Source organism: Trachemys scripta, chromosome 18, assembly GCF_013100865.1.
Source record: "Trachemys scripta elegans isolate TJP31775 chromosome 18, CAS_Tse_1.0, whole genome shotgun sequence".
In the NCBI taxonomy this organism is placed as follows: domain Eukaryota; kingdom Metazoa; phylum Chordata; order Testudines; family Emydidae; genus Trachemys; species Trachemys scripta.
In genome coordinates, this window is record NC_048315.1 from 17,258,852 (window position 1) to 17,285,911 (window position 27,060).

At 43.8% G+C, this 27,060-nt stretch overlaps 1 protein-coding gene across 3 annotated transcripts in view; it reads left to right on the top strand.

Annotated features, from left to right (window-relative positions):
* ATP2A3 (ATPase sarcoplasmic/endoplasmic reticulum Ca2+ transporting 3) overlaps positions 1–27,060 on the top strand; it is an 89,770-nt gene that overhangs the window by 11,441 nt on the left and 51,269 nt on the right. For all 3 annotated transcript variants that reach the window (XM_034752417.1, XM_034752418.1, XM_034752416.1), the window contains 4 exons: positions 1,341–1,479; positions 12,783–12,863; positions 15,543–15,628; positions 17,806–18,270. In XM_034752417.1, the coding sequence (XP_034608308.1) occupies positions 1,341–1,479; positions 12,783–12,863; positions 15,543–15,628; positions 17,806–18,270 (771 nt within the window). The remainder of the gene's footprint in view (positions 1–1,340; positions 1,480–12,782; positions 12,864–15,542; positions 15,629–17,805; positions 18,271–27,060) is intronic.

The following is a 27,060-nucleotide window of genomic DNA, read 5'->3' on the forward strand; positions in this document are numbered from 1 at the left end:
GCCCCAGTTTTGAGAACAGTGTGTTCAGTTGCCAGGTATTGGCAAAGTTGGTAACTAATGAGTAGGGCATAGACCCTGTGCTGGTGAATTCTCCCTGTTAAGCTCACTTTAAAAAAAAAAAAAATCATCCGTGAGAACTTTACAAGGATATAAAATGCCATCCTGAATAAAAATAGAATAAGAGTGACATTTACGATATGTAATCTTTATTATGTCATCCCTTAATCTTTATTTGGCAATTTGTATAGTTTGAAGTTTGGGATGTCACACTTATTTACCACTAGGTTAAACACCACTTATCTCTTGGAAGTGGCCAAATGCATTTTCATTAAGCAGACTACTTAATGCGCCCCCAACTGAAGTAGCATTCATTATCAGATGCTTTCATTTGCTTGTTGTTTCCTGGAACATCTTGCAAGATAGCATCCATTCTGATTAAGTGGAGGACACTAAGGTCTTTTTTTACTTAATATTTTAAAGCTGCTGTTTAACTTAGCTTCAAGCTTATTTGAGATATTCTAATTGCTGCATCCAGTGCTCAGTGGTGCTGCAAGTTAAGCCTAAATGTGTCTGGGTAGAAAATCCCTATTCTTAGGAGCAAGACACGAGTAGGCTGACGGATCATTTGTTCTAGGTGTTTTTCCCCCCAAGATCCTGTTGTTCCATTTTGACGTTGTTCCAAAATACTAATGTTCCTTTGTAAATTCAGAACACTTCCCATGCAAGAACCTCAAAGCATTTTCCAAACACTCGCTCACTAAGGTCCATGACTGTAGTGCTCTAGGCATTAACCCTTATGTCACAGATAGGGAAACTGAGGCAAGACTGGGTTCAATGACTTTTTCCTATGGCCTCAGAGTGAGTCCACAGCAGAGTTCAGTCTAGAAATCAGAAATTCTGAGACTCCGTTGTTCTAACCATTAACAACTCTACCAGTTCCTCTCAGATGGTTCCATGCCCCTTTGCCTCTGGCACATCCAAGACTCATCACAAAATGTAGTACTTCATATACTGCTTTGAAGCCATTCGCTACCCCTCCCCGTCTGACGTAGGTAAACATGTTTCCCTTTAGCCATGGGGACAATGAGGCATAGCAAGGCTAAATGACCTGCCCAATACCACAAGACAAGCTGACTTCAAAGCCAAGATTAGAATTCAGGAGTTCCTGGCTCCCAGTCCCTTGTTCACACAACTAGTTCATACCTCAGTCTAGGCAGTTGAGTAGGGGAAGGGCTGATTATCAACAGCTACTCCCTCCCCCACTACTACCACCACCACCTGCATCACCACCATCTAAACGGTACAACTGCCTGAAGCTCTGCTCGACGCTGTGTTTACAGGAGAGAAATGCGGAGAGTGCTATCGAAGCCTTAAAGGAATACGAGCCAGAAATGGGAAAAGTGATCCGTGCCGACAGGAACGGAGTCCAGAGGATCCGGGCTCGAGATATTGTTCCTGGGGATATTGTGGAAGTGGCAGGTAGGCCAATGATCTCTTTCCCCCACCCCACCCCCTCTCCTTGGCTGTATGCATAGGTATGAAAACACCCTGCTGGGCCATGGGTTAGTTCTAAACTAACCCCCACCCCGAGTTCGTTTAGAACTGAACTGAAAATGCGGCGAAACTCAACCATCACCCTGGTTCTTTAGTTCTGAGCAACTTTTGTTTGAAGCAGCCTTGTCACGGAATAGTGAGCTGAAACGGGCACCGCTCCAGCATTGTGTGCTGGCTTAAACTGAATATCCAGCACTGTGCTCACTCTGCTCGGCTGAAGTAAGTTAGGCTTTGGTCTGCATGGCTTTCCATGAAAGAAAATGGTCTCTCTTAAGGGTTGTGGGATAACAGTAGCCATCTTGGGGTGGAAAATGAAGCCCTCGGGTGCTTTTATTTTTGCATGTCTAAATTCAAAGCATGCTAAGATTGGGGAGGAGAGATGAAGAAGAGACCTCTGAGTGATAGTGGACCTCCAGTTAGACATGAGTTTGCAATGGTATGTGGTACCAAAAGGTGGTAGTAGGACTTTAGGCTGCAGACACAGAGGCATTGCACCAGGAAGCAAAGGTGTGAGAGTTCTCCATGTGGCTCTGGGGAGGCCGCACCTGGAGTAATAATAGATCCCTGAGCTCTGTTCAAGGGAAGATGAGTATCATTATCCTTGTTTTACAATTGGGGCACTGGACACAGAGAGGTGAAGTGACTTGTCCAAAGTCAGGGAATGTAGAACCCAAGTATCTTGACTCCCAGTCCAGACCCGTATCCATAAGAACATAAGCTGTCATGGGATAACAAGGAAGGTCCTCTCATGGATTGGTAACTGTTTAAAAGATAGGAAACAAAGGGTAGGAATAAATGGTTAATTTTCAGAATGGAGAGAGGTAAATAGTAGTGTATAAAGGTAAATATAGTTTTCAGAATGGAGAGAGGTGAATAGTATGAATATGTTGAATAGGACTGGGCCCAGGGGTCTGTACTGGGCCCAGTCCTATTCAACATATTCATAAATGATCTGGAAAAAGGGGTAAACAGTGAGGTGGCAAAATTTGCAAATAATACAAAACTACTCAAGATAGTTAAGTTCCAGGAAGACTGCGAAGAGTTACAAAGGGCTCTCACGAAACTGGGTGACTGGGCAACAAAATGGCAGATGACTTTCAGTGTTGATAAATGCAAAGTAATGCACATTGGAAAACGTAATCCCAACTATACGTATAAAATGATGGGGTCTAATTTAGCAGTTATCACTCAAGAAAGAGATCTTGGAGTCATTGTGGATAGTTCTCTGAAAACATCCACTCAACGTGCAGCAGCAGTTCAAAAAGCGGACAGAATGTTGGGAACCATTAAGAAGAGGATAGATAATAAGACAGAAAATATCATATTGCCTCTATATAAATCCATGGAACACCCACACCTTGAATGCTGCGTGCAGATGTGGTCGCCCCATCTCAAAAAAGATGCATTGGAATTGAAAAAGGTACAGAGAAGGGCAACAAAAAATTATTAGGGGTATGAAACGGCTTCCATATGAGAAGAGATTAATAAGACTGGGACTTTTCAGCTTGGAAAAGAGACGATTAAGGGGGGATATGATAGAGGTCTATAAAATCCAGGCTGGTGTGGAGAAAGTAAATGAAGTGTTATTTACTCCTCATAATGCAAGAACTAGGGGTCGCCGAATAAAATTAATAGGCAACAGATTTAAAACAAATAAAAGGAAGTATTTTTTCCACATAATGCACAGTTACTGTGGAACTACTTGCCAGATGATGTTGTGAAGGCCAAGACTATAACAGGGTTCAAAAAAGAACTAGAAAAGTTCATGGAGGATAGGTCCATCAATGGCTATTAGCCAGGATGGGCAGGGGTGCTGTCCTTAACCTCTGTTTGCCAGAAGCTGGGAATGGGCGACGGGATGGATCACTTGATGATTACCTGTTCTGTTCATTCCCTCTGGGGCACCTGGCATTGGCTGCTGTCAGAATACAGGATACTGGTCTAGATGGACCTTTGGTCTGACCCAGTATGGTCGTTCTTATGTTCACACCTGCCACCCAACAACACTGAGACGAAAGACCAGCCCACAGCACCCCTCAGTACCTTCTTACAAATGTGCAGACAATGCAAGTGTAACATTTACACGAGCTGGGCTTTTAATGTCTTGGGAAATATTTGTTCCGTCTGTGTGGGCTGGAATCGTTGGTAATTTTGGTTTGTTATTCATGGAAGACAAGTAGTGCAGGGGTGAGAGAGGCTGAGGGGAAAGCATTGGCTTGCGAGCACTGGAGAGACTTGTGCTTTTGGATCTGGGTTTGGGTAGCCTCCATCTGCATTCGTGTACTTCATCCTATGGCTTGTCCTCCTGTCCCTCCTCTTATTTGTAGCTATATTCCAACTGCATTGAGCTACCTATATATTTATCGGCTTTCAGGGGCATCACAAAGATCAGTGAGTTCATCCTCACTGCGTCCCTTGTACTATCCCCATTCTATGGATGCAGAAACGGAGGCACAGAGAGACCCCAAAGGTCACACAGCCAGTATGTGGCAGAGGCAGGAATACAACCCAGATTTTCTGGGTCTCAGTCCAGTCCTTTAATCCTTCCTGTCCCCTACTCCTCTGAGCAGAGCCAGCCAGAATCTAGCCCTACATTTATTAGGATTCATTGTAGGATTGTGTTCTTTACCTTTCAATATTGAAGGCTCTGTTGGAGGATTAAATAAAAAGCATTTATTCTTCAGGCTCACTATGGTATTCTTTATATTGATTAAAGTTCAGGGTTTGCTAAACCACAACCCTCCCCAAAATGTCACATTTCAATTAGCCAGCACATGTATTTTTTTTTAAAACCCACTTTAAGCCTCCAAATCCCTCAGACTCCTCTGGACTTCTCGACTTTGTGGACCTGCTCGTGGAAAAATGCTGCGGTTCCTTGTGCACTAATCCAGTTCTTTGTTAAGTCTTCCTGTTGTACTTGATCTGGAAGATAGATATATCTAAAAATAATGCACAGAGGATAAAGGAGATGATCAGGGGCCAGCTTCTCAGCTGGTGTAAATTGGCATAACTCCAGAGTGCAGCTATGTCGATGAATGCCAGCTGGGGCTCTGGCCTGAGGTTAGCACAAACTGTCTTTGAACTGTGTATGAATAAAGAACTCAGATTTGGTCACATGTAAGGTGAGGTCTGATTCTGCTAGGTCTGAAGACATAGATTGTTGTCTAGATGGTGTTCGGGGGTCTCCTCTGTATTCTCTGTGTGGGTGGGAGAGAACAGAGTATCAGGGAAACGTGCAATGGGTAAAGGGTTCCTCTTTGTAGGCTCCGCTCATCCAATCTGGTTTTCTGGGGTGGTCCTTTGGGGAAAACAGGTCAGGGCAGTTTTTCAGCTCTACAAAGCTCCCTTTCTGTGTGGGCAATGTGAACCCGTGGGGATTGGCTGGCCAAGATGCTCTCGCGTCTTCCTCGAAAAGAACAAATTGTAAAATGCAGCTCTCGCAGGCCAAACAGCTCAAGGATTTTTCCACCAGGGGAAAATGTCTCGGCCAGGCCTGCCCGGTTAGGCTCTCGAGCCGTGTGGTCTGGCCGTCTCTGTGGGATTTTAGGAGAATGCTGACTCGAGCAGAAGTCATTAAAGTACTTGGTGCTGAAAGTGGGCAGCTGCTCAGCTTGGGCCCTGTCTCTGTCTGTCTCCTCCTTTGCTCCCAGGAGGAGCACTGACCCATCCCTTCGCTGGAATAAAAAGAATTAAGCTGCTTTTTTCTTGAACAAGAATTTCAGAAAGAGAACTTGAAATAAACAACAAAGAGAAATGAAATCAGGGTCCATTTGACTGTCCATTCTCTGGACAAGGAGATCTTTTGTATTATGCTTGTTTACGTGCCTGGCACAATGGCGCCCTGATCCCTAATTGGGACCTTGTAGCTGCTACTGCAATACAAATTATTGTTTTATCACTGCCCTAAACTCCCTGTGCCTGCCTGCCTGCCTTCCAGCCTGCTAGCAACTCCCTTCGCCTCTAACTATATAGGGCAGTTAGTTAAACATCTTCATGATGCTTCCTCCAGCCTCCCTGCCCCCCAAATCAAACGCTTATTGCATGCATATGAGCTGCTGATTTTTTAATTTTTTTTGTTTGTTTTAATTACACCATCAACATCAAAAGGAGTGGAGAAACAGCTGAGCCGTTGTCTGGGGATTCATGATTTAACTGAGGCAGACTTAGCAAATTCTAATACCTAGCAAGTACGCTGTCGGATTGCAAATACAGGAGTGTGTGAATCCAGCATGAGCGCCAGCTTCTATAACTTTAGGGCCTGCGGGGGCATGATTGACACTGCTGTGTAAAATGACACACACCCTTAGACTCTGGTCGCTGACACATTTGCACATCTAAAGAGGAACATCTGTATATGCTCCCTAGGACCAAACTCCAGTATTTTTTCCATTGGCATTGGCATCTATGTGAGGAGGGAAAAGTGAAAAACCTAGTTACCCGACCAGTTTTTCAGTGCTGTGCTAGGATATGGGGGAAGGGTATGTGTGAGAGAGAAATTCCCTCTTGACCCCTGTTGCAATTAGCTGATGCCGTGAAAGGTGATATTTGATTACCCCAATTTAGCAAGTAAAACGGTGCATTCTGCTTTTGATCCTAATCCATGCCACCATATTTAATGCTCTGACCTCCTGCAGTAGTGAATTCCATTGGCTTTGGCTAAGTTTTCCAGGCATCTGCATGCCCTGTTAATGAGGTGATTCTATCCCTGAGTGAGTAACTGACTCTGTGTGTGTGTGTGTGTGTGTGTGTGTGTGTGTGTGTGTGGTGATTCTGTCTGAGTAACCGTGTATATGTGTGTGTGTCAGAAAGAGAGGTTGGGTGTAATGTATGGAGGACAGATGGGTGGGAGGTTGGAAGACTGAGATTAATGCAAACAGTGTGTAATTAATTGACTTTTTTTTTTTTTTTTTTTTTTAAGATTTGTTGTTTTTTTTTTTTTTAAAGCTTGGGATCTACCAAGGAGGAAAAACCCCAAATCGATAATGGAATGACTGTCAATTTTAAAATGGAAAATAACGCTTTGATAGCTTAGAATGATTCTCTCTCTCTCTCTCTCTCTCTCATTTTTGCTATGACCGTGGAACATTAAACTGTAACTATCAGCTCATCATGGTGAGCCATTGTCGCAGCCCTTCCTTGGCCCAGGGGGGAGTGGGGAGGAGGTAACCACCCCCTGATTTCCCTTTTTGGATTGTGACTCCAGTGACAGCAGGGGCTATGCGCCAGAAACTCCCTGTTCTGCAGCCCTGTGGGTGGGGAAATGGGAGGAGCCCGGGCTCTGCCTCCACCACTCGCTGGCCAGAGGGAGCTGATCAGGAGCATACAAGAGAGCAAATTGCTCCCGGAGAAGAGGTAAAGTAGCTTAGTGAAGGGTTTGGAACCATTAAAATCATTGCCTGGTGGGTAAAATGAAGAGCAAGTTAAATAATTTGTTAAAATAACATTAAATATGGCATTTTGGTTTGCCTTCGTAGCAGATTTCTTAAAGCTGGCCTCAGCTCTTCTCGTCCAGGCTGTCTAAATATGGTAATCGCCTGTCTCTTTTGGGGGTGGGGGAGGAGAGGGGTGTTAAAGTTCATGTTAGAAATTAACATGAATACTGGAGCAGAGAGCCAGGATGTCCCTGTGGTTAGGGCACTAGCCTAGGAGGTCAGAGTTCAAATCCCTGCTCCACCACAGACTTCCTGTGTGACCTTGGGCAAGTCACTTATTCTCTCTGTGGCTCAGTTCCCCATCTGTAAAGTGAGGATTATGGCATTACGGGGAATAAATACATTAAAGATTGTGAGGTCTTCAGGTGCTGTGGTGATCAGGGCCATATAAGTACCTTATAACAACAGCAAAGTGATAACTGGCAACATGTTAGATAAGGCGATTCGTTGCCCATGCTGTTGACAATGACCCTCATCCTGCTACTGTTGTTCATGCTGAGTAATACCTTATTCTGCAAGTCCCACTAAAATCAGTACCTACTGTCTACTACGTTTACGTAAGTACCTACCACAGTGCGACCCCGGTCTCTCAGCTGGAGTTTCTAGGAGCTGCTGAAGTACAAAATCAAAGATTGGCTTGAGCCAGCTCTGGCCACAAGACTTTTTGCTGAGCACTGCAGAGAGAGGCAATGTCCCTTGTGAGATTTACTAACCAATTCTGACCACTTGATGCCAATGTTGTTCCCATTTTTCTTGTGCCCGAGCCACGTCCGTTCATTGGCTTCAGGCAAACTTTTTTCCTTTGGCCTTCACCGCAGTGGAAACCTGCAGCCTTTGATTTGGTAATGATCAGCTTCTATTTAGTAGCTGTCTTAGGACAGTTGATGCCTGGAAGCAAAACAGCCCCTTGCTAGCACAGGGAAAGAAAGTTTGTGTGTTTAAATAAATAAGCTAGTTATAAATCTCTCATCTGAATGAGCCTTAACTGTTACCAACCCAGTGAAAAAAACTTGCTAGGCAGGTTGCACTAACCCTGTCTTCGTGAAGCCAGTTCAGTTCCCACCCGGCGATTGGCACCATTGGCAACCTCAGAGGCTTTAAAGATTTCAGTTCTTTCTCAGCACTCAAGGCAGGTCCAGCAAGGTCAGCCCTGATGCTCATGGCGTGAGCTGTGCCCCCAGTTCTCTGGGATCTATCAAGCTCCAATCACCATAGTATAGATGTACCTGTTCTCTTCAGATCCGGCTAATAGATTTTAGTCCCCACAGCTGGCAGTAGATTACATCTCACAAATAGATGACCCGTTTGTGTAAGGGGAGTAGAGCACTTTGGTATATCTTAAAGATGGTCCATCTATATGGATGCTGTACGGGTGTGAATAAAATCTCTTGCCAAGGGGGGTTTCAGCTCTCATTATCTTGCATTCTTTGATTCCGGGATATAGAAATAGCTGTGGTGCTGCCCGGTCATTAGGAAATGCATATTCATACCTAGAGGCAAGGAGCATGAAGGTCCCCTCGCTGGAGGTGTACTCTGTGTACAGGGCTCTAGAATGAGAGGACCAGGTTCACAGCAATCTACCCCAGCTGAAAGTCTGGAGAGACTTTGATCACTGCTCCTGCTCCACTTGAATGTCTAGTGGTTAAATAAATGTAGGAGGCCAAGGGTCAGTTGTTGTGTAATGTGGGGTTACTTACTTGTGACCAAAGACTTTATCTACCTCGGTATTTCCTGAAGAAACTAATTACTGTGTTGTCCAGATGATAAAGGAGTCAAATGGAGTAACTTACACACTGAAGGGCTGGAAGAGAGGGATACAGCAGGAAAAGCAATTTAAGAGGGTGTAGGAAGGACCGTTTTTAAAGTAGGACCACACACTTTATCTTCTGTCCCCTTGCAGTGCGTGTTTTATCATGTACTACATCCTTCCTTTGGGCTGGCACTTTGCAACAAACTTGAGTGGATTTTTTTTTTTTTTTTTTTTAACTGTTTTAAAAGTCTGTAAGTGTAACTGACATCAAAGGCCTGATCTATACATAGTTTTTATACCAATGTAATGCTTTTCATGTAGGGGGAGATTTTAATATGAATTATAATTAAAGCAGTACAAATGCCTCTAGTGTGGGGGGCAGTTATACCTGTATAAAGGTGCTTCTCCTGAGATAGCTTATTCCTATACGTTTAGGGGAATAAGGTGTACAACAACTTTATACAGATATAACCATGTCCACAGTAGATGGTAGCACTGTTTTAATGGCATCAGTTTCTAAACCAGTATAGACCTAGCAGCACAAAAACGGTAGGTAGACAAGCTACAAGAGTTTTGGAGGGTGGTTATCTCGAGATGAATCAGGTATATGAGTATACAAATGGGTAATTTTTGTGTATGCGTCCAGAAAGGCTGCAGAACTCCTAGCAGCTGACTATGAATGAATTGACAATCAGAAGTCCTCTTGTGCCACCTTCACATGACTAGCACCACGGCTAGCGGGCGTTCCTCTTAGTTTGGAATTATTTTTTTTGCTACTAATGCTCATTCTTTCTTTGAACATCTTCACGGGGACTAACTGGCATTAGGGGATCAGAACTAGACATTCAGAAAACAGAAATTTGTTGGCTTCCTCATGCAACTGTCTTACGTTCTTCTCTATCTTATAGTAACTGCACGCACATAGAGGATGCTGCCTTTGCCACCTCTTCGCCCTACTGTTCAGGACCCACAGAGAGCCGGACTATCGGCTTTCTCAGTCTTTTGTACCTCTGGATTCCACCAAGGACCAAAAGTAGAAAATCCAACATACTCTCAGAGATGTTGTGCACATGGTGTTTGCAGCAGAAATAGCTCAAAACCTTGTGACAGAACCTGTTCTCCTAAGGTATCCCAGCCAGGGTGGCGGACAGAAGAGGGCTGATAAGAAGCTACACATGGGAGACTTACCCCAAATAAATCTTCAGCGTTAAGAGATTCACCCCCAAAGGCCTTGACTAAATAGTGTATAGTATGTCATCTTGCGTTCACCTAATAGGTCTTGATTCAATGCCCATTCAGGTCAGTGGAAAAGACTCCCATTGATTTCAATCTGCATGAGATCAGGCCCTTAGCTCTGAAACAGCTGGGAAGGTGACAGGAGGCCAGTGGTATCAGGTTTGGTGCATCTCCATTTGGGATATTGATTACCTCTTTCTGCTCTCCCTCCTGCAGACCGTTACTTTTGTTGACTCCTGAACCATCCTGGCCTACACTCCTGTATGGGAGTTTATTATAAGTGTGTGTTACACCAGATTAGTCATTTTCTGTTTAAAACAACTGGTGACCGGGCCACTCTTATTTCCAAGACTTTTGTTAGGAGCTGTGCCAAAAGAACATTCATGTTCATCAACTCAGGTATCTATAGCCAAGAATGTGGTTGTATGGCTAAGGAACTGGACTGAGATTCTTGACTCTGCCACAGACCTGCTTTGTGACCTTTGGGAAGTCATTTAATCTCACCATTTGTAAAATGGGTGGTATTGCTTTCCCTCCCAAGGGTCCTGAGGATAAATGTTTGTGTGGGGCTCACGTACTGTGTCAATGAAGGCCATATGAGTATCTGGATTATTTATATCACTATGTATGGGATCTCAAGAGGTAAGAGGGGGATTTCAGTCTCTATGGTCCATGCAAAAAGCAACAGAGGGTACTGTGGCACCTTTAAGACTAACAGAAGTATTGGGAGCATAAGCTTTCGTGGGTAAGAACCTCACTTCTTCAGATGACTTGCATCTGAAGAAGTGAGGTTCTTACCCACGAAAGCTTATGCTCCCAATACTTCTGTTAGTCTTAAAGGTGCCACAGTACCCTCTGTTGCTTTTTACAGATTCAGACTAACACGGCTACTCCTCTGATACTATGGTCCATGCAGTCGTTGGCGCCTTTGCTGAGAGATTTAACAGAGGACTGTTGGAGGTGGTTTATCTTTGATGTGGACATTCATCCATTAGAGACAGAGAGCACTCCTTCTCCTGGTTCCTCTGAACCCCTTTTTTCCATTGGTCACCAAAAGCCTTCCAGTGTTCACTTAATGACTTTCAGTCCTATTCTGATATAATAAAACACAGGGTGAAGACCATTCTTTACTTGGTTTCTAATGGCAGTCCAGGGTAGCTTAGCATTTCGATGGCTTGTTTAAGTATGAGGATATTTTTAGTCGTTGCAAGGGAAGAGAACATGTTGCATTTAATCTAACTTGGTAACTGTCATGGAGAGGGTTAGATCATACAGATGTTTCAACTTCAATGATTTAAACTGTGTACGCAGAGCACCTGCCTGTTGCATTAAATGCTATTTTATGCATTACAAGTACAAAAATGAAGATAATCCCCCAACTGTAATACTGATAGCCCAACCCAGGTATCTCAAAAACCAATCAGCCACAAGGAGTTTGTACAGCGCAAGGGGGTCCTGGTCCATGACTAATGCTCTTGGATGGTGCAAGAATACAAATAATAAAAGAGAAGCCAATAATAATTGATAACCATCCACCTACCCCCTTATCAACAGCCCAAGGAGAAATGACTGGTGTTGGAGCATGACCTGAAGGTTCATAAATCCTGTCTCTGGCAGAGCTAGGCCAGGAAGCCTGCTACAGAGACAAGGACCCTTTATGGAAAATGCCCTCCAGCAGCTTCTTTGAAAGCTCAAGCGCTCCAGTCACAGCCATGGTAGTGCTGTGTGGTGAGAGATACTAGGATGTTGTGTTTTTCTGCAGAGACTGTCACTCAAACCACAACTTCTTGGTTGTCTTTCTCCAGCCCAATCTGTTGGCTCCTGGAAGAGGCTTCATAACTGTACTAACTCACTCCAATTTCAGGTACTCCAGCTTCTGCTCTTCCCCACAAGCACACTGGATAGAAGAGCTAGTGTCAGAATTCTGTCTTACCCAATAGTGTACTAAGGAAACTTATTTGGGACAAAAGGGGTTATTTACACTTGGGTGGGATTCTCTCTTCCTTTCCCCCAAAAAATGCTGTGGGACTCACTCATCCACACAGTACCTGGTGAGTTCTCCAGGTCTTGTCCTGTATCCCACCCCCTGTGTCTCTCCATATTCAAGCTGAACTTTGCACATGGCGAAGACAGCTGCAATATCCCATAGATCTGAAAGGAGACAGGGAGAAGATGGAGAAAGAACTTGCTACACTATCAGCTGCCTCTTGTCAGCCTCAGCTGGTGCCTGGGGTGTGTGTATATAGATACATAAATAAAATATACATTTAAAAAAAAACTAAATGCCAGCTTCAGTGGAGGTCTCATTATTTTACCAAAGGTGGTTTGCAACTAATTGCATCTCTTTATCTCTTTATCTTTTATGAAACAAGAAGTTGTAGACTTCAGAGCCCAAGCTTTGGAAAGAAGGAATTAACAGGCAGCTGTTGTTTGTGTTACAGTTGGGGAAATTTATCTGCAAGCCCTAAGATTGTGGCCCCAGTGTGCCAGGTGCTGCATATACACGTAGTAAGAGATGGTCCCTGCCCTGAAAAGCTTATGATCCAAATAGAGGAACAGGAAGTAATGTTATCCTCATTTTAAAGATTGGAAACTGAGGCACAGGGAGATTAACTGGCTTGTTGAAGTTTGTGGCAGAACTCGGAATAGAGACAGCTCTTCTGAGTTCAAGGTCTGTGCATAAACTGTCCTTCCTTTTGCTAGTTCCCATGGTTAGTTCATGTATCTCACTTACTGTGGTTGAGTTCAGTCACATATCAGACCAAACCCTTTTAACCTGTGGCATTTCTCTTCTACTTTCCCTCTCTTAGTTGGTGACAAGGTGCCAGCCGATATCCGGATCATCGAGATCAGATCCACGACGTTACGGGTTGATCAGTCGATTCTCACAGGTACGGGCAGTGGTGGGGGGTTGGGCTGTTACTCTGAGCATGGCGGTCTTGCACCGAACGACTGCTACTGGATCGAGTCCTGGGTGGGGGTCGAGGTGGGTTGTGTTGGGCTTGGTGCTCTAAGAACCTTCACTCCCACAGTGAAATCTGTATCAAATGTTCTGTGTTATAAAAAATCTAGGTTCTCCTCTTAACGTTTTCATTTTCACACCTGTCTGGTGAATCTATGGTGGCCAGCCCCTCTGTAAGACTTTCCAAAGGGGTCACCCAACTAATCCAGATACTTGGCAAACCAATCTGTACCATGTCCCTGTGAGGCTGATTGGTTAGCACTATTATCAGCTCTTTTTACAGATCGAACAATTTAAGACCAGGGATTGGGGTTTTCAAATGCGTTCAGCGTTGGCCTGACTGCTCCACTGAAGTGAGTGAGCGTTTTCAGTGGGAGCAGAGTTGGGGTGAGATTTTCAAAATTGCTTGGTTTAGGACTATGTGACTTGCCCAGAAAGGGAATCAGTGGCAGAGTTGGGATTAGAATTCAGGAGATTCTGGCTCCATGTCTCATGCTCAGACCACTGGACCACAGCTAAGTCTCGGCAGGAAGTGCCCAAAATCTTGAATGTGTGTGAGGTTTTGTTAAGAATCAAGCCTCCTATTAATGATGGCTACACATTTTACTACAGAACAGGGTATGTGGCTGTCTTACACAGGTACTGAACTGTGGTTTGAAAGCAAATGTTGCTTGATCCTTGTCTATCTTGTTGTGTAGCAATTAAAGAGTTAATAATTTCAGATGTGTGATATTTGCTAGAATAGAATGTTGTCATTGAGGGGAGGAGAATTTTTTTTAAAATATGAATTAAAGAAGTGTTTGAAATATTACATATTAGCTTTAAACATTATATCATGACTATCACGAGGAAATGGTAAGTATCCTTTCTTTTCTATGTAGATCAGGGGTTCTCAAACTGGGGGTCAGAACCCCTCAGGGGGTGGCGAGGTTATTACATGGGGGGTCACGGGCTGTCACCCTCCACTACAAACCCCACTTTGCCTCCAGCAGTTATAATGGTGTTAAATATATTTTTAAAATGTTTTTAGTGTATAAGGGGGGTCGCACTCAGAGGCTTGCTGTGTGAAAGGGGTCACCAGTACAAAAGTCTGAGAACCCCTGATTTAGATGAACCATTAGTCTAAACTCCAAATCTCCTTTTGACATGATTTTAAAAATTCATGAGCTTGGGATACAGCAAAAGGGAAGGAAAAACAATTGCAGAAATTAAATCTACAGGGACACCAGCACAGTCTCCCCGAGACGTGGTTTTGTGCTAATTGAACTCTCTCCTGCAAGGTGACAGGAGATGCAGCGGAGGAACAAAATTATTTTTGTGCTCAGAGCGCGAAATAAAGACCTTCAGGAGAAGCACTCTTGATACTTTCATTATGTTCCACAACGTATTCCATCTCCTCTTGAGGCCGTTGATTAGCTTTTGTGGCTTTGCGTTGTCCTTGAATAAGTGGAACTGTTGCCTCTGATTTTAATTCTTGTGTCCTGAGGAGAGGGGCTTTTCTTCAAATCTTGGAACTGGCTGTTGTAAGCTTCCCGGAGCAGGGAACCATCTTTTGTCTAAGTTTGTACAGTGCCTAGCACAATGGGGTCCTGGTTCATGACTAGGGTTTCTAAGCACTACTGCAATGCAAATAATTAGTCATAGTAATGTAGCCAGTCTCTATGCCAATGCAGGACTGTTCCTTACAAGATGCAAAAGAAGGTTTTTGGACTAAAGAGGATTTAATTTTAGAAGCCTTTGTTTTTTTTCAGGATATCGTCAAAATAGAAAAGTAGCTAGTATAACCTTCACTGTCACCCTTATGAGTAATGTTTTCCTGCTGTCGCGAAGCACCCCACAATTTAGGATTAGTTTTTGAGCCCTTTAGACCCATCCCAACTAAGCCCGTGCACAAAATACTAATCCTTGTTCCATTTGACTATCTCCGCACACAATTAATGCCAAGAAGCAACTTGGCTGAGATTCACCAGAACAACGCTTGGTCTCTGATGACAGTTTCTCTGTAGAAGTCTTCACTGGTTAGTTGGTGGCAGTTAAAACCTGTCTGGAACCCGGAAAAACTTTTCTCTGTGTTTGTACCTTGCCTAGCCCAGTGGGGCCGGGGCCTCCAGATCCAACTACAATACAAACCACAGTAATTCAGACAGCAGTGTTATCATCGCTGGAGTATGAGGAGGGCAGCAATTGGTGGGTGAGACCAGGGACTTGAATTTGCCAACTTGTATCAGGCCCTCCAGATGCCTAAATATGGAGTTAGGTGCCAAACTTTACATTTTCTGGCTCAAAATGTTGGCCTAACCCTGTTAGGGTATGCTGTTAGCCAAGTGGCTTTTGGGCTCTGGTAATTTTCACTTGAGTTTAAGCTAGTTATTTTCCTATAACTCTTCTCTGCATAGTGAACAGATGAATGGACCAGCTGTAACATCTCATTGACGAATGTCCAAACAAAATGACCTAGTGCCAAAGATCTATTTTCAAGGCTATGTATTGTCACCAACAGAAGCTTCCAATCCACCCTAATAGAGACCTTTGCTGGAACTGGATCTGTGTTGAGAATCTCAGTAGGAAACCTTGTAAATGGTTTTGCTCCCTCCTTTTGTCTCTACAGGTGAATCTGTGTCTGTGATTAAACACACTGACCCGATCCCTGACCCCAGGGCTGTCAATCAGGACAAGAAGAACATGCTTTTCTCTGTAAGTTTTTTCATATCCGTCGCCAACTCTCTTGGCTCTTGTAGAAACAGCCACAGGGTAAAGAGCCTCATAGGCAGGTATCAAAGTGTGTAAGTTTTTGAGCAGTACATTGTAATAAAGGATAATTACTGTTCACTGAAGGACACAATTTAAGGTGGTATTTTTCCTAAGTGCTCAGTGCTATTGTTAAAGTCAATGGGAACAGAGTTAGGCCAATGCTGAATGCTTTGAAAAAATCCCACCCTTAACAGTTTACATGTTGTCAAAAGTTGGCCAGTCATCTACTCACTGGACAGGAACATCTGAGTCTTGGTTGTGCTGCAATGTAAAGTCCTTACAAAGGAATAACTGGATGACATAACAGCATTACAACCCATGCGACTAGTGAAAGGATATTCCACAAAAGCTTATTCACTGAGGCAGTTCTTACTTTACTGTTTGTGGTGGAGATTTTCAAAGAGGGCAGCCTAAGGGAGTTTGGTGCCCATTGAGTTTTGGCATCTAACTCCCTTATACTTAGGGCTCTACCAAATTCACAGCCATGAAAAATGCGTCACGGACTGTGAAGTCTGATCTCCATGAAATCTGGTCTTTTGTGTACTTTTACCCTATGCTATACAGATTTCACGGGGGAGACCAGTATTTCTCAAACTGGGGGTCCTGACCCAAAAGGGGGTTGCAAGGTTATTTAGGGAGTATTGCCACCCTCACTTCTGCGCTGCTTTCAGAGCTGGGCAGCCAGAGAGCGGCGGCTGTTGGCTGGGCGCCTAGCTAGAGGTGGGTGGCCGGAGAGTGGCAGCTGCTGACCAAGGTTCAAGCTCTGAAGACAGCAGAACGGAAGTAAGGGTGGTAATACCATACTATGTCAACCTTACTTCTGCATGCTGCTGACAGCGACTCTGCCTTCAGAGCTGGGCTCCTGGCCAGCAGTCACCATTCTCCAGCCACCCTGCTCTGAAGGCATTGCCAGCAGCAGCGCAGAAGTAAGGGTAGCAGTACTGTATCTTCCCCCCCGACACACACGATAACCTGATAACCCCCCGACAACTCCTTTTTGAGTTAGGACTCGTACAATTACAACACTGTGAAATTTCAGATTTAAATAGATGACATCATGAAATTTATGATTTTTAAAATTCTATGACTGTGAAATTGACCTAACTGGGCTGTGAATTTGATAGGGCCCTACTTATACTCCTTTAAAATCTCAGCCTTTGTGTTTATGGTTTTCTTCTGAAATCATGGACTAGAGGTGTAGCAGGCATTCATGATTAAACGTGCAGAACTTGAAACTTGTGAGGTGCAAACAACTCTCAAACAGCAAAACTAGAGATGGACTCAGGTTGCAAAATTGTATCTGGAATTTGAATGCTCCAAAATTCAAAGGCATTTGCAACATGGAGTTTTGCTTCATCTTCTAAAGATTAGGGGTTATTTAAAACAATTTAACATTTTGCCAGTTTTGGAGGAGTTTATATATGAGGCTTTGTTACCGACTTTTGAACCTGAAGCAGAAAGCAAGTAGCTCGTTGTGTAGGGAGAGAATGTAGCCTGCCAATTAGAGTACAGGATTAGGCGTCAGGACTCCTGGGTTCTTTCCTGAAATCTGTCACTGACTCAAGGTCCAATTTCTCTTACCCTTTCTGAACAAAACTGGTCAAAGTAATTTGTGAAGCAAGACTGTTATACCTTAAAATCCATTAGAGAGGAGTGTGGGGAGGGAAAGGGGGCAGTTTTTTCATTTAGCAGTTTCTACTGGACCAAGCATCTTCAACTTTTCTATGCTCCTTAGGAATAATGGGTATGCATTGCATCTGGAGATGCTTCTAACTCAAAAAAAGCCCCAAACCACACAAATCTTGAAGACCACAGAAGACTCAGTAGCTACTCATAGGTCTGGAGAAACTCCTGTTTAGGTTTGGTGGGATATCACCAAAAGTAGAAAGGCCTGTCAAGGGGTCACAGGAAACAGGAATTATTGGGTCCAGGCTGGAGAGAAATTGAACAGTAACTCAGTGACAGGTCCCAGGAAAGAACCCAGGAGTCCTGACTCCAAATCCTGTACTCTAATTGGCAAGCCATCTGCTCTCCCTACGCAGTGAGCTACCCATTTGCTGCTTTAAGCTCAAAGATCTAATATTTGTATATTCTGTACATACGAATGACTTCTTTTCCAGGGTACCAATATTGCGGCTGGTAAGGCTGTTGGCGTCGTCATTGCTACCGGGGTATACACAGAAATTGGGAAGATCAGGAATCAGATGGTTGCAACTGAGCCAGAGAAGACCCCATTGCAACAAAAGCTGGATGAGTTCAGCCAGCAACTCTCCAAGGTCATTTCTGTGGTCTGCATAGCTGTCTGGGTCATCAATATCAGCCACTTCAGCGACCCGGTTCACGGTGGCTCTTGGTTTCGTGGGGCTATCTACTATTTCAAGATTGCAGTGGCCTTGGCAGTAGCTGCCATCCCTGAGGGTCTCCCTGCTGTCATCACCACTTGTCTGGCGTTGGGCACGCGCCGTATGGCCAAGAAGAATGCTATTGTGAGGAGCCTTCCTTCAGTGGAAACGCTGGGCTGCACCTCTGTCATCTGCTCTGACAAGACCGGCACCCTCACCACCAACCAGATGTCTGTCTGCAGGGTGAGTTCTTGAGCTATGCAAATGTGTAAATACCATGTTGCTTTCCCATAAGGTGTGCAGAGTCTTGAGGCTAATGCACGGGGTTGAGAGTTGGGAGATCTGAGTTTTATCCCAAGGCTGCAGAGCTAGGAATAAGTCCCTTTCCTGCTGTGCCTCAGTTTACCCATCAGTGTAGTAGGGATAACAACATTTACCTTCCCCACAGACCTATTGCAAGGCTAAAACATTGTCTCTTCTGGCAGAAACTTTGCTAATTTGAAGGAGAGCATGAAAAAGCTTTGCATTATTCCAAACCTGTATAAACATGACCTTCCTTTCCTCCCTATTGGTGGTGAAAATCAGTTTATTATTTTTGCATGGCTCTAGGCTGCAGTTATATAGCGCGCTCTTGCTCCTTGCGAACAAATGAGACACTTGTTTAAAGGTGCGGCTTTTCAGAGGTTATTTTAAGGACTCTTCTATCTTGGTTCTTTCCTCTGTGGTGGGGATCTGCTTGAAATGAGAGCTCCTGGAAGCGTCTGTATTTAGTCTGTTCTCTCCCAGGCTTGTTTAACCAAGCTGGTAAGAGATGAGAAACTTAAAAGCTGAACTTCTATCAGAAGTCAAAACTGGGATCAGTTTAACTCCCTGGTTTTAATACATAAGAAGGGATCACCCTGAGAAATCCAAGGGTCAAGATAAGATTAATGCAACCTGGTTAATCTGTGCTTTTTTTAAATCCATGTTTTGTTGTTGGAAAGTTTTGGTCAGCAATCCCATACAGCTGAGTTTGGAATCTAAATATACTATAAACACATATTATTGGGTAAATGCCAGGGCCACCACGGCTGAGGAATGCATCAATTTTATCTGCTATAATAGAATAGGACGGGAGAGATGGGATAATCCAAGCACTCCTCAGTTTCCCTATTAATCCTCATGACTAAGAAAAGATTTTTCTTGGTACTGGCACTCAGATTGTATAGGAAAACCTTGGAAAACAACATTTCACCAGAGGGGAAAAATAAACTTGCCCAGCATCTCTCCCCCGAACCTCCCAGCTTTTATACTTTGTTAGAACAGTCCAAAGTAGACAACATGTTGTAGCATCGCCATGTACGCTATGAGCCCTGACTGGTTAACGAGACATTATTAATATTGGGAAAGCCTGAGATTTCTGCGCTATATATTATTTAAAATGAGACAGCACTGGAGCCATTTTAAAAAAAGTGTCATTTCCATGTCTTGCTTAGAAAGGATGGACGGACACACACACACACACAATATCTTCCTATTCTCCCTTCTGCAAAGCAGATATGTTAGAAGACCAGTGATTCTTCCCATCCCCTTCTACAGGCAGCCAGCTAAAGTAACATTTGTGTGACATTCTGCCTCAGGAGTACGTCTGGCAGGCTGTTCCTGTTCTGTAGCGGTTCTTCTAGTTTCCTTAGTGATATGGCAGAGTAAGTGGCCCATGTTCATCTGCATAATGAATGCGTGGGAGTCTAAAGGCATTAAATGCCAAGTTGATGGTTCTGCGGACAGATATGGAAGCATCTCTTGCTGATCAACTAGCTAACATATAGAGCAGGCGAGACTTTTATCTTTCCAAGAACCTGTTCACACAAGGACAGCATTAAGGTTGCCTTCCCAGCTGGTTTCTTTACCAGGCAGACCACTGATTTCTTTAAGTCTTTCCCTTTTTTATTTTCGGACTCCCAAGATGAGCTGCGCAAATTGCAGTTCATTAAGGCTGCAGGGTTGCAAGCAGACTCCTTCATCTGGTTTTGGTCCATGTGCACGCAAACATCCTGTGTTCGGACAAACCACAAATTCAAAGCCACTCTCCACTAACGCCACTCAGGTGTGTTTCTGGCTCTGGGTAAGAAGGCACCTGATTCACTACATTCAAGTGTGTTCAGATCCGGGATATCGATTCAAGCCCATCTCTGAATCCGCGCCATGGGGACTTCTCTTGGCTTCCACCTAAAATCATAATTTGGTTCAGATGATGATGATTGATATAGTGCAGGGGTGGCCAAGCTCACTGACCCTCCGAGCCACATAAGATAATCTTCAGAAGTTCAAGAGCTGCAAGACATGCATACCCGGCGCCGCAGGGTGGTGCCTACCCAGGCGTGGGGCTTCTGCCCAGAAGCCCCTAGCTCCACCATTCCACCGCAGGGCAGAAGCCCGAGCTCCCCACACCTCCAGTCTGGTAGCTGCACTTTAACTATAAAAGAGCCCACGTGGCTCATGAGCCGTGGTTTGGCCACCCCTGGTATAGTGGTAGCATCTAAAAACTTCATCCAGGTTTGGTCCCCAGTGTGCTAGGTACTGTACAAACATATATAGTAAATGTCAGTCATCTGCTCCTACTGAAGTCAATGCAAGAGTCCCATTGATTTTAATTTTACAGGATCAAACCATAAAAGGCAAGACAGAACAGGGGTGTGAAACAAACAAGACAAAGCGTGTGTGCGTGTGTGTGCACTGGGGGGACAACGATGACACAGAGCAGCAATAACAACAATATTTAATATCTGCAATAATCACAGTTCTCTCAAAACTCAGCCCAAACTCTCAGCAAACCTAGCTTGCGTTTATAATGTAAAATCAGTTGCCATATTAATTCACTCCTTTTTCAGTATCCATTTAATCAGTCAGCAGAAGCGGGGATCTCTTGGATAACGTTATTCCAGGCCCAGTCAGCTTGAGGAGAGACAGAAATTTTGTGTTAATGTTTAACCTTCGGGAGTTCCCTGGTTAAATAAGGTGACTGCTTAATGGAAGGAATATGGATATTGTTCACAGATTTGCAGACTGTTTAAAAAGGCAAATATTTACGCTGGGTGGTCATGACTGCTATTGAGCACTTACTTATCTTGTAGGTGTTCACTTCATTAAACAGACCTGCTCTGTCTTGAGAGGGGGACTGTATAAAGCCTGTCAATATCCTGGACCAAGGTTAGGCATTCATTTGAGGTTAGCTGGGGCATGCAGCCTTTTATTAGGAAGATTTGGGGACCTGGTGTCTTCTGTAATGGTCCAAAGAAAGCTGTTGTCCAAAGGACTCTTTCAGACCTGTTTCAAGAGGTTTTACACATAAGAGAGCTCCTTTGCTAAGAGAGACCTATGGCAAGAAACTGCATCCCTGTTTGCAACTCCTTCCAAGTCTGAAGGCTCTCTGCTTTTTCTCATCTCCCTCAGTTTTGCTTAACTCCTTCACTTGGGGCTGGATGGGGAAAAACTTTTATGATTTGTTGTTTGGATTCCCCCCCCCCCGCCCCTTTTATAGCTTTCAAATTCAAAAAGTCTGAAATCCAACCAGCACTCTCTGGGCAAAAATGGAGAAAAAATTTGTCTTAACTGTTTTGTTTAAAAATTCAGATTTTGGCAAAACCTTAAAACAAACTAACAAACCAATGATAACATTCAACGCTTCTGTCATGTAACTCCCTGACTTTTCTTCCCAATGATAAAATGAATAAATAAATAAAAGTGATTTATTTGCCCACTTTCTGAACACCTTCCTGGTAGAAACCTTTCCTGGATTCTCCATGAAATACAGCTGACCAAACTTTGCAAATTTTTCTCCAGTTGAATCCCACCATTCATGATACTACATGTCTACCTGAGGCCAAGTCCTGAAATTCTTATTCCATTTTTACTCAGCCCTTTCTCTGAGGAAACCAAACGTCTTACTAATGCCAGTGCATAATTAAGGACCTTGATCCATCAAAACACTTAAGCATGTGCCTAACTAAAAGGGTGTGAAATGGCTTGAAGCATGTGCATAATTTAAATCACATGTTTAATGGTATGCACTTTAATGAGAGCCGAATGCTCAGTAGAGCTTTGCAACCAGCATGACAGTGGTCCTCCTTCATGACATGAATTATATGCATTATACCAGCTTCCGATCTTTATTACTCTTATTCTTTCACCACCAAGCTTTCTCTGCCATTGTTTGGTATGATAATTCCAGAACCAGGTGGTCATGGTAGCCTGGCAACTGGCTTTCTTGGTGAGTTCACAGATCCGTTGCCTACTTTCAGTTTCATTCTTGAGAGTCTAGATCAGGGGTCGGCAACCTTTCAGAAGTGGTGTGCCAAGTCTTCATTTATTCACTCTAATTTAAGGTTTCATGTGCCAGTAATACATTTCAATGTTTTTAGAAGGTCTCTTTCTATAAGTCTAGAATATATAACTAAACTATTGTTGTATGTAAAGTAAATAAGGTTTTTAAAATGTTTAAGAAGCTTCATTTAAAATTAAATTAAAATGCAGAGGCCCCTGGACTGGTGGCTAGGACCCGGGCAGTGTGAGTGCCACTGAAAATCAGCTCACGTGCCGCCTTTGGCACGCGTGCCATAGGTTGCCTACCCCGGTCTAGATAATTGCTGAGAGTGTCTCTTTTCTCAGCTTGATGCGTGCTGCTGTGGGTGTTTGTTTAAATGTTTACAGAATCCCATAGGTTGTGCTCAGCACTGAGTAGCATATGGAGCTGCCTCACCTCTAAGTTTTGTCTTCATATGTTCTTTTGCTGTAGAGGAGTGGTTCTCACCCAGGGGCCCGGGGCCCCCGTGGGGGGCTGCGAGCAGGTTGCAGGGGATCCGCCAAACAGGGCCCGGGTTAGACTTGCTGGGGCCCAGGGCAGAAAGCCGAAGCCCCACTGCATGGGGCTGAAGTCTGGGGCCCTGAGTCCCATCACCCAAGGCTGAAGCCAAACGTAGCTTTGTGGGGGCCACTGTGGCGTGGAGCTCCAGGGCAATTGCCCTGCTTGCTACCCCCTAATGCTGGCGCTGGCTTTTACATGCAGAAAACCAGTTGTGGTGGCACAGGTGGGCTATGGAGTTTTTATAGCATGTTGGGGGGAAGGGCGGTTCAGAAAGAAAAGGTTGAGAACCCCTGCTGTAGAGAGTTAGGGTACAACACCATGTTAGATTCAGAGGTTTTAAGGTCATAAGGGACAAATATAATCCATGCGACCTGCATAATAAAGGCCACAGAAGTTCCCTAAGTGAATTGAGCAGCTTCAACAGAAGTTATGTAATCTCCAAATAGACCCGTTCAATCTCACTGTTCCTTGTTCTGAAGCAATGTAATTGGAGCTAGATAATTCATATTAATCCCTGCTCTCCACCCAGAGACTGAGCTAAAAGCTTTCTTGTGATCAGCAAAACACAGATAGTAGTTAATTAACGTCCCTCTGTTTTTTTTGTGTTCAGATCCAATCCTTGAGATTATTGTGATTTATTTCTGTCCCATAACTTCCTCTAGATAACCTTACTTTTCCATTAATGAATGACATGTAGCAACCCCAGCTAGCTTTGCTGGCCTGAATTTCTTGCTTTCAGTTCAAGTCTTGATAGTTGATTTTTCTCAACCTCTTATAATCCCTAATCCACCTTTTGAAAATCAGTCTATTTAGGAACTGTTGCATAACCTTAGAGCCCTCATTCAGCACCGCATTTCAGGGTGTGTGTAAATCCCTCTCTAATCAGCAAAGCACTTAGTAGATGCTGAAATACCATTGACTTCACTTCACTGAGGCCTATTTGTAGTACAGTAGCGCCTAGAGGCTGTATTCAAGAGCAGAGTCCCATTGTGATAGGCACTGTGCAAATGCATATAAAAAAGCAGACCCTGCCCCCCACCCTCAAAAGTTTACAATCTAAATAGACAAGTCAGACAATGGGTGGGAGGGTTAATAGGCACAGAGGGGGGGAGTGACTTTTCCAGAGTCACACATCGGGTCACTGGTAGGGCTGAGAATAGCACCCAAGGTCTTGTGACTCCGAGTCCAGTGTTCAATCCCCCTAGGCCTGCATGAGGGAAGCCTGCACTGTTCTATGCACAGAGGACTCAGCCTTCCAATCAGTCAGCCCTGGAACTTTTTATAAGCATGACACTCGCTAAATGAAAGGAATGAGACAAAAAAATTCTGCCAGGATGAGTAGGTTCCTTATATGGAATACAGCTAAACCTCCCCTCTTTCTCCCCCATGAGCTGATCAACAGAATGGCTGGCATTCCCGACTTTCCCTGTTGTATAATAAATCAATTGGTGGGGGTTATGCACAGTAAGTGCTTATCGATGCTCCCTAGCCCACGATGGTCAAAGCAGTCTGAATACTAGCTCTAGTCCAAGTTTGCATTGAAACCAGACCTTGAAAGGAATAATTTTAGAAGATTCCCACTGTCTGTCTGGGTTATTGTCTCTCTGTATGGCTGCTTTGACAGGGGAGATGATATGGGAGGAAGCCATTATGTAATTATGTTAACTGCAAGCATTATTTAGCATAGAGGGAGAGGGAGAGAAATGTTTTACCTCTGTCCTTGCAGATTGCTTCCTTTTTATAGAAGAAGATTGCAGGATCTGTGTAATAAGTTAATAACTCTGAATTAAGCTCATCATGGAGCCTTTGAACAACAGTTATTGAAATTGACATTCAGCTCAAATTATAGTCTCTCAAAACTTGGCATATGGCACCCTTTTATGCTCCATTACTTAATACACCAGCAGGCCCAGACACAGAGGATGACATTTGGAAGTTATGATCTGATGGGCGCATTTGGAAAGATAAGTACATGCCTCGTAACCCGTTGAAACAACATTGGATGAGCTGAACTTCCTGAGGGGACAAAGAATGTGTTCTTATTTTAAAACCGACTGCCTGGCTCGTCCCTTCTAAATAAGGGCAATTGGCACTGGGCTAGGCAAGCAGAATGCTGTTACAGGATTGATCCTGTTGAGATGCTGAGTGTCCTCCCAGCTTTTAATATTGGTGGGCGCCGAGAGAGCTCAACAGCTTGTTGTAGAGGCTCTGCGCTTGGCAGGACCAATCCCGTAACTCTGCCATTGCTGTGCTGATGGCCAGTTGTCAGCTTCCCTAGTGATGGGGAGACATTGTGGAGAGCTCCATGTGGACTTTTACATAGATTGTGCACTGTGAATGCAGGAAGGGGAGAAGGGTGACTCTTAAACAGCTGAGTAAGAGATGGTGCAGTGGATGTGAATCACCCACTGGATAGAAGAGACAGGTGAATTTGTGTTTCTGTGGCAATCTGTTCTGCAAGCTGACTTCAGGTCACTCCCAGGTTGTCTCTCCTTTAAATATCCTGGTTTTGGGGTCTTTTGAATGAGTTGTTTCAGCAGTTCTAATGGATTCTGGCTAACATGCAAACACTTACATGAGAATCCTGGAAAATACTGTAGGCAGAAGAGCTTCCCTAGAGTCATGTGGCTTTTGCTTGAATGCCCCTTAGGGCCAATCTACAGGACACTGCAGTTTGATTCAGCAGCTTCTATCTAAAACAAACACAAGCTGCTTTTCGTTAGATTCTCATGCTCAGGGGTTCCATCTCCTCCCCTTTTGGATCTATAGGACCTATGACCATTTTTCCAGGTTGCCAGTTTGAATCCAGGCCAAGTTGGTAGTGACAAAGGGACTGGACAGACACTTGGAGATCTTGATCAGCTTCCCAATAAATGTGAAAATGAAAGTATAAATAGATGACTAGTAGCTGATGGGAGTGTTTTAAATCATAGCAGTTTATTACATTATGGTACTTTACACTTTTTTACTGCATGTATCCATCTGAAGATCTAAAAGCAGTGTAAAAGTTCTTATCTGTATTTTGTAGATGGGCAAACTGGGGTAGAGAGAGTTATCTCAATAAATAAATCTCAATAATAGAACTGGGATGCAAACCCAGGTCTCCTGACTCTTAGTCCTATGACCCTAAGTTCATCCTTACTCCTATGGCATCACAGACACTTGTCCACAGTTTGGGATCCCAGGAAGGTGTGAATAGTTTTTGTATTGATCCCAATTGGGTTTTTTTTTTCTTGCAAAGTAAACATTTATCATTGGGAACCTTGTCACCGTTATTGATGAGCCCCTGACATCCCATACCACTGTCCCAGTTCGCCAGCATTTTTATGGATTTCTTTTCATGTAGGGTAGAAAAGACTCATGTTTAAATTAAAAAACCCCAAAACTAACTTTCCTCATCTTGCCTCTCTTCTCTCAAATGAGCCTGCAGCAAAAGTGCCCAGCATTACTTAAAGGTAAGTATTTTTATGATCCAGTTGCTTTCCTAAAAGTGTCTAGATTAGTGCTGTTACCCCGAGGGAAGAAATGAGATTTGAGCTGCAGAAGGACCAGTATGCTTACATGTGTGGGTGGCAAGTTCCTAGGTTGGGGTTTTTTTTTTTTTTTTTTAATCTCTAATATTACATTTTTGACACAAATATGGCTTTAGAAGGGTTAAACGCAGAGGTGCGCTTTGGAGCGAGAACTTGATCTGGGGCCAACTGAGTTTCCTCCTTTGTGTGACACAGGAGTTAGTATGCACCCTCCTCCAGCCTTATAAGGTAAACAGTGCAGCGGTTTATATAGAAGATTTGTTTGGCTGGCTCGGCTCCAGCAGCTTTTCACAGAAAGTGCCATTTAAATGCTGGTGCAGAGAAGTTTGGGTTTTATACTTTTTTTTTTTTTTTTTTTTTTTTCAATGAAATGTTACCTATCCTGTTTATGGATTAACCTACAGCTATTTCCTCTTCACTATTTACAGTTACTGCAAACATACCCCTCTATTCCTTCAGGAAATACGCCATAATGTAATAGCGAAAACCTGCTAATACCTTTCAGATCCCACAATCAAAATTCCCCCCCCCCCTCCACCAACCCATCTTGACTTAATGCCATTGTATTAGTCACTGAGCCCATTCTAGGGTAGGAAATTTAATGTAGCGCTTGGTTGCCATGGGTTACAGAACACCATTTTTAAATAGGTTTAGATT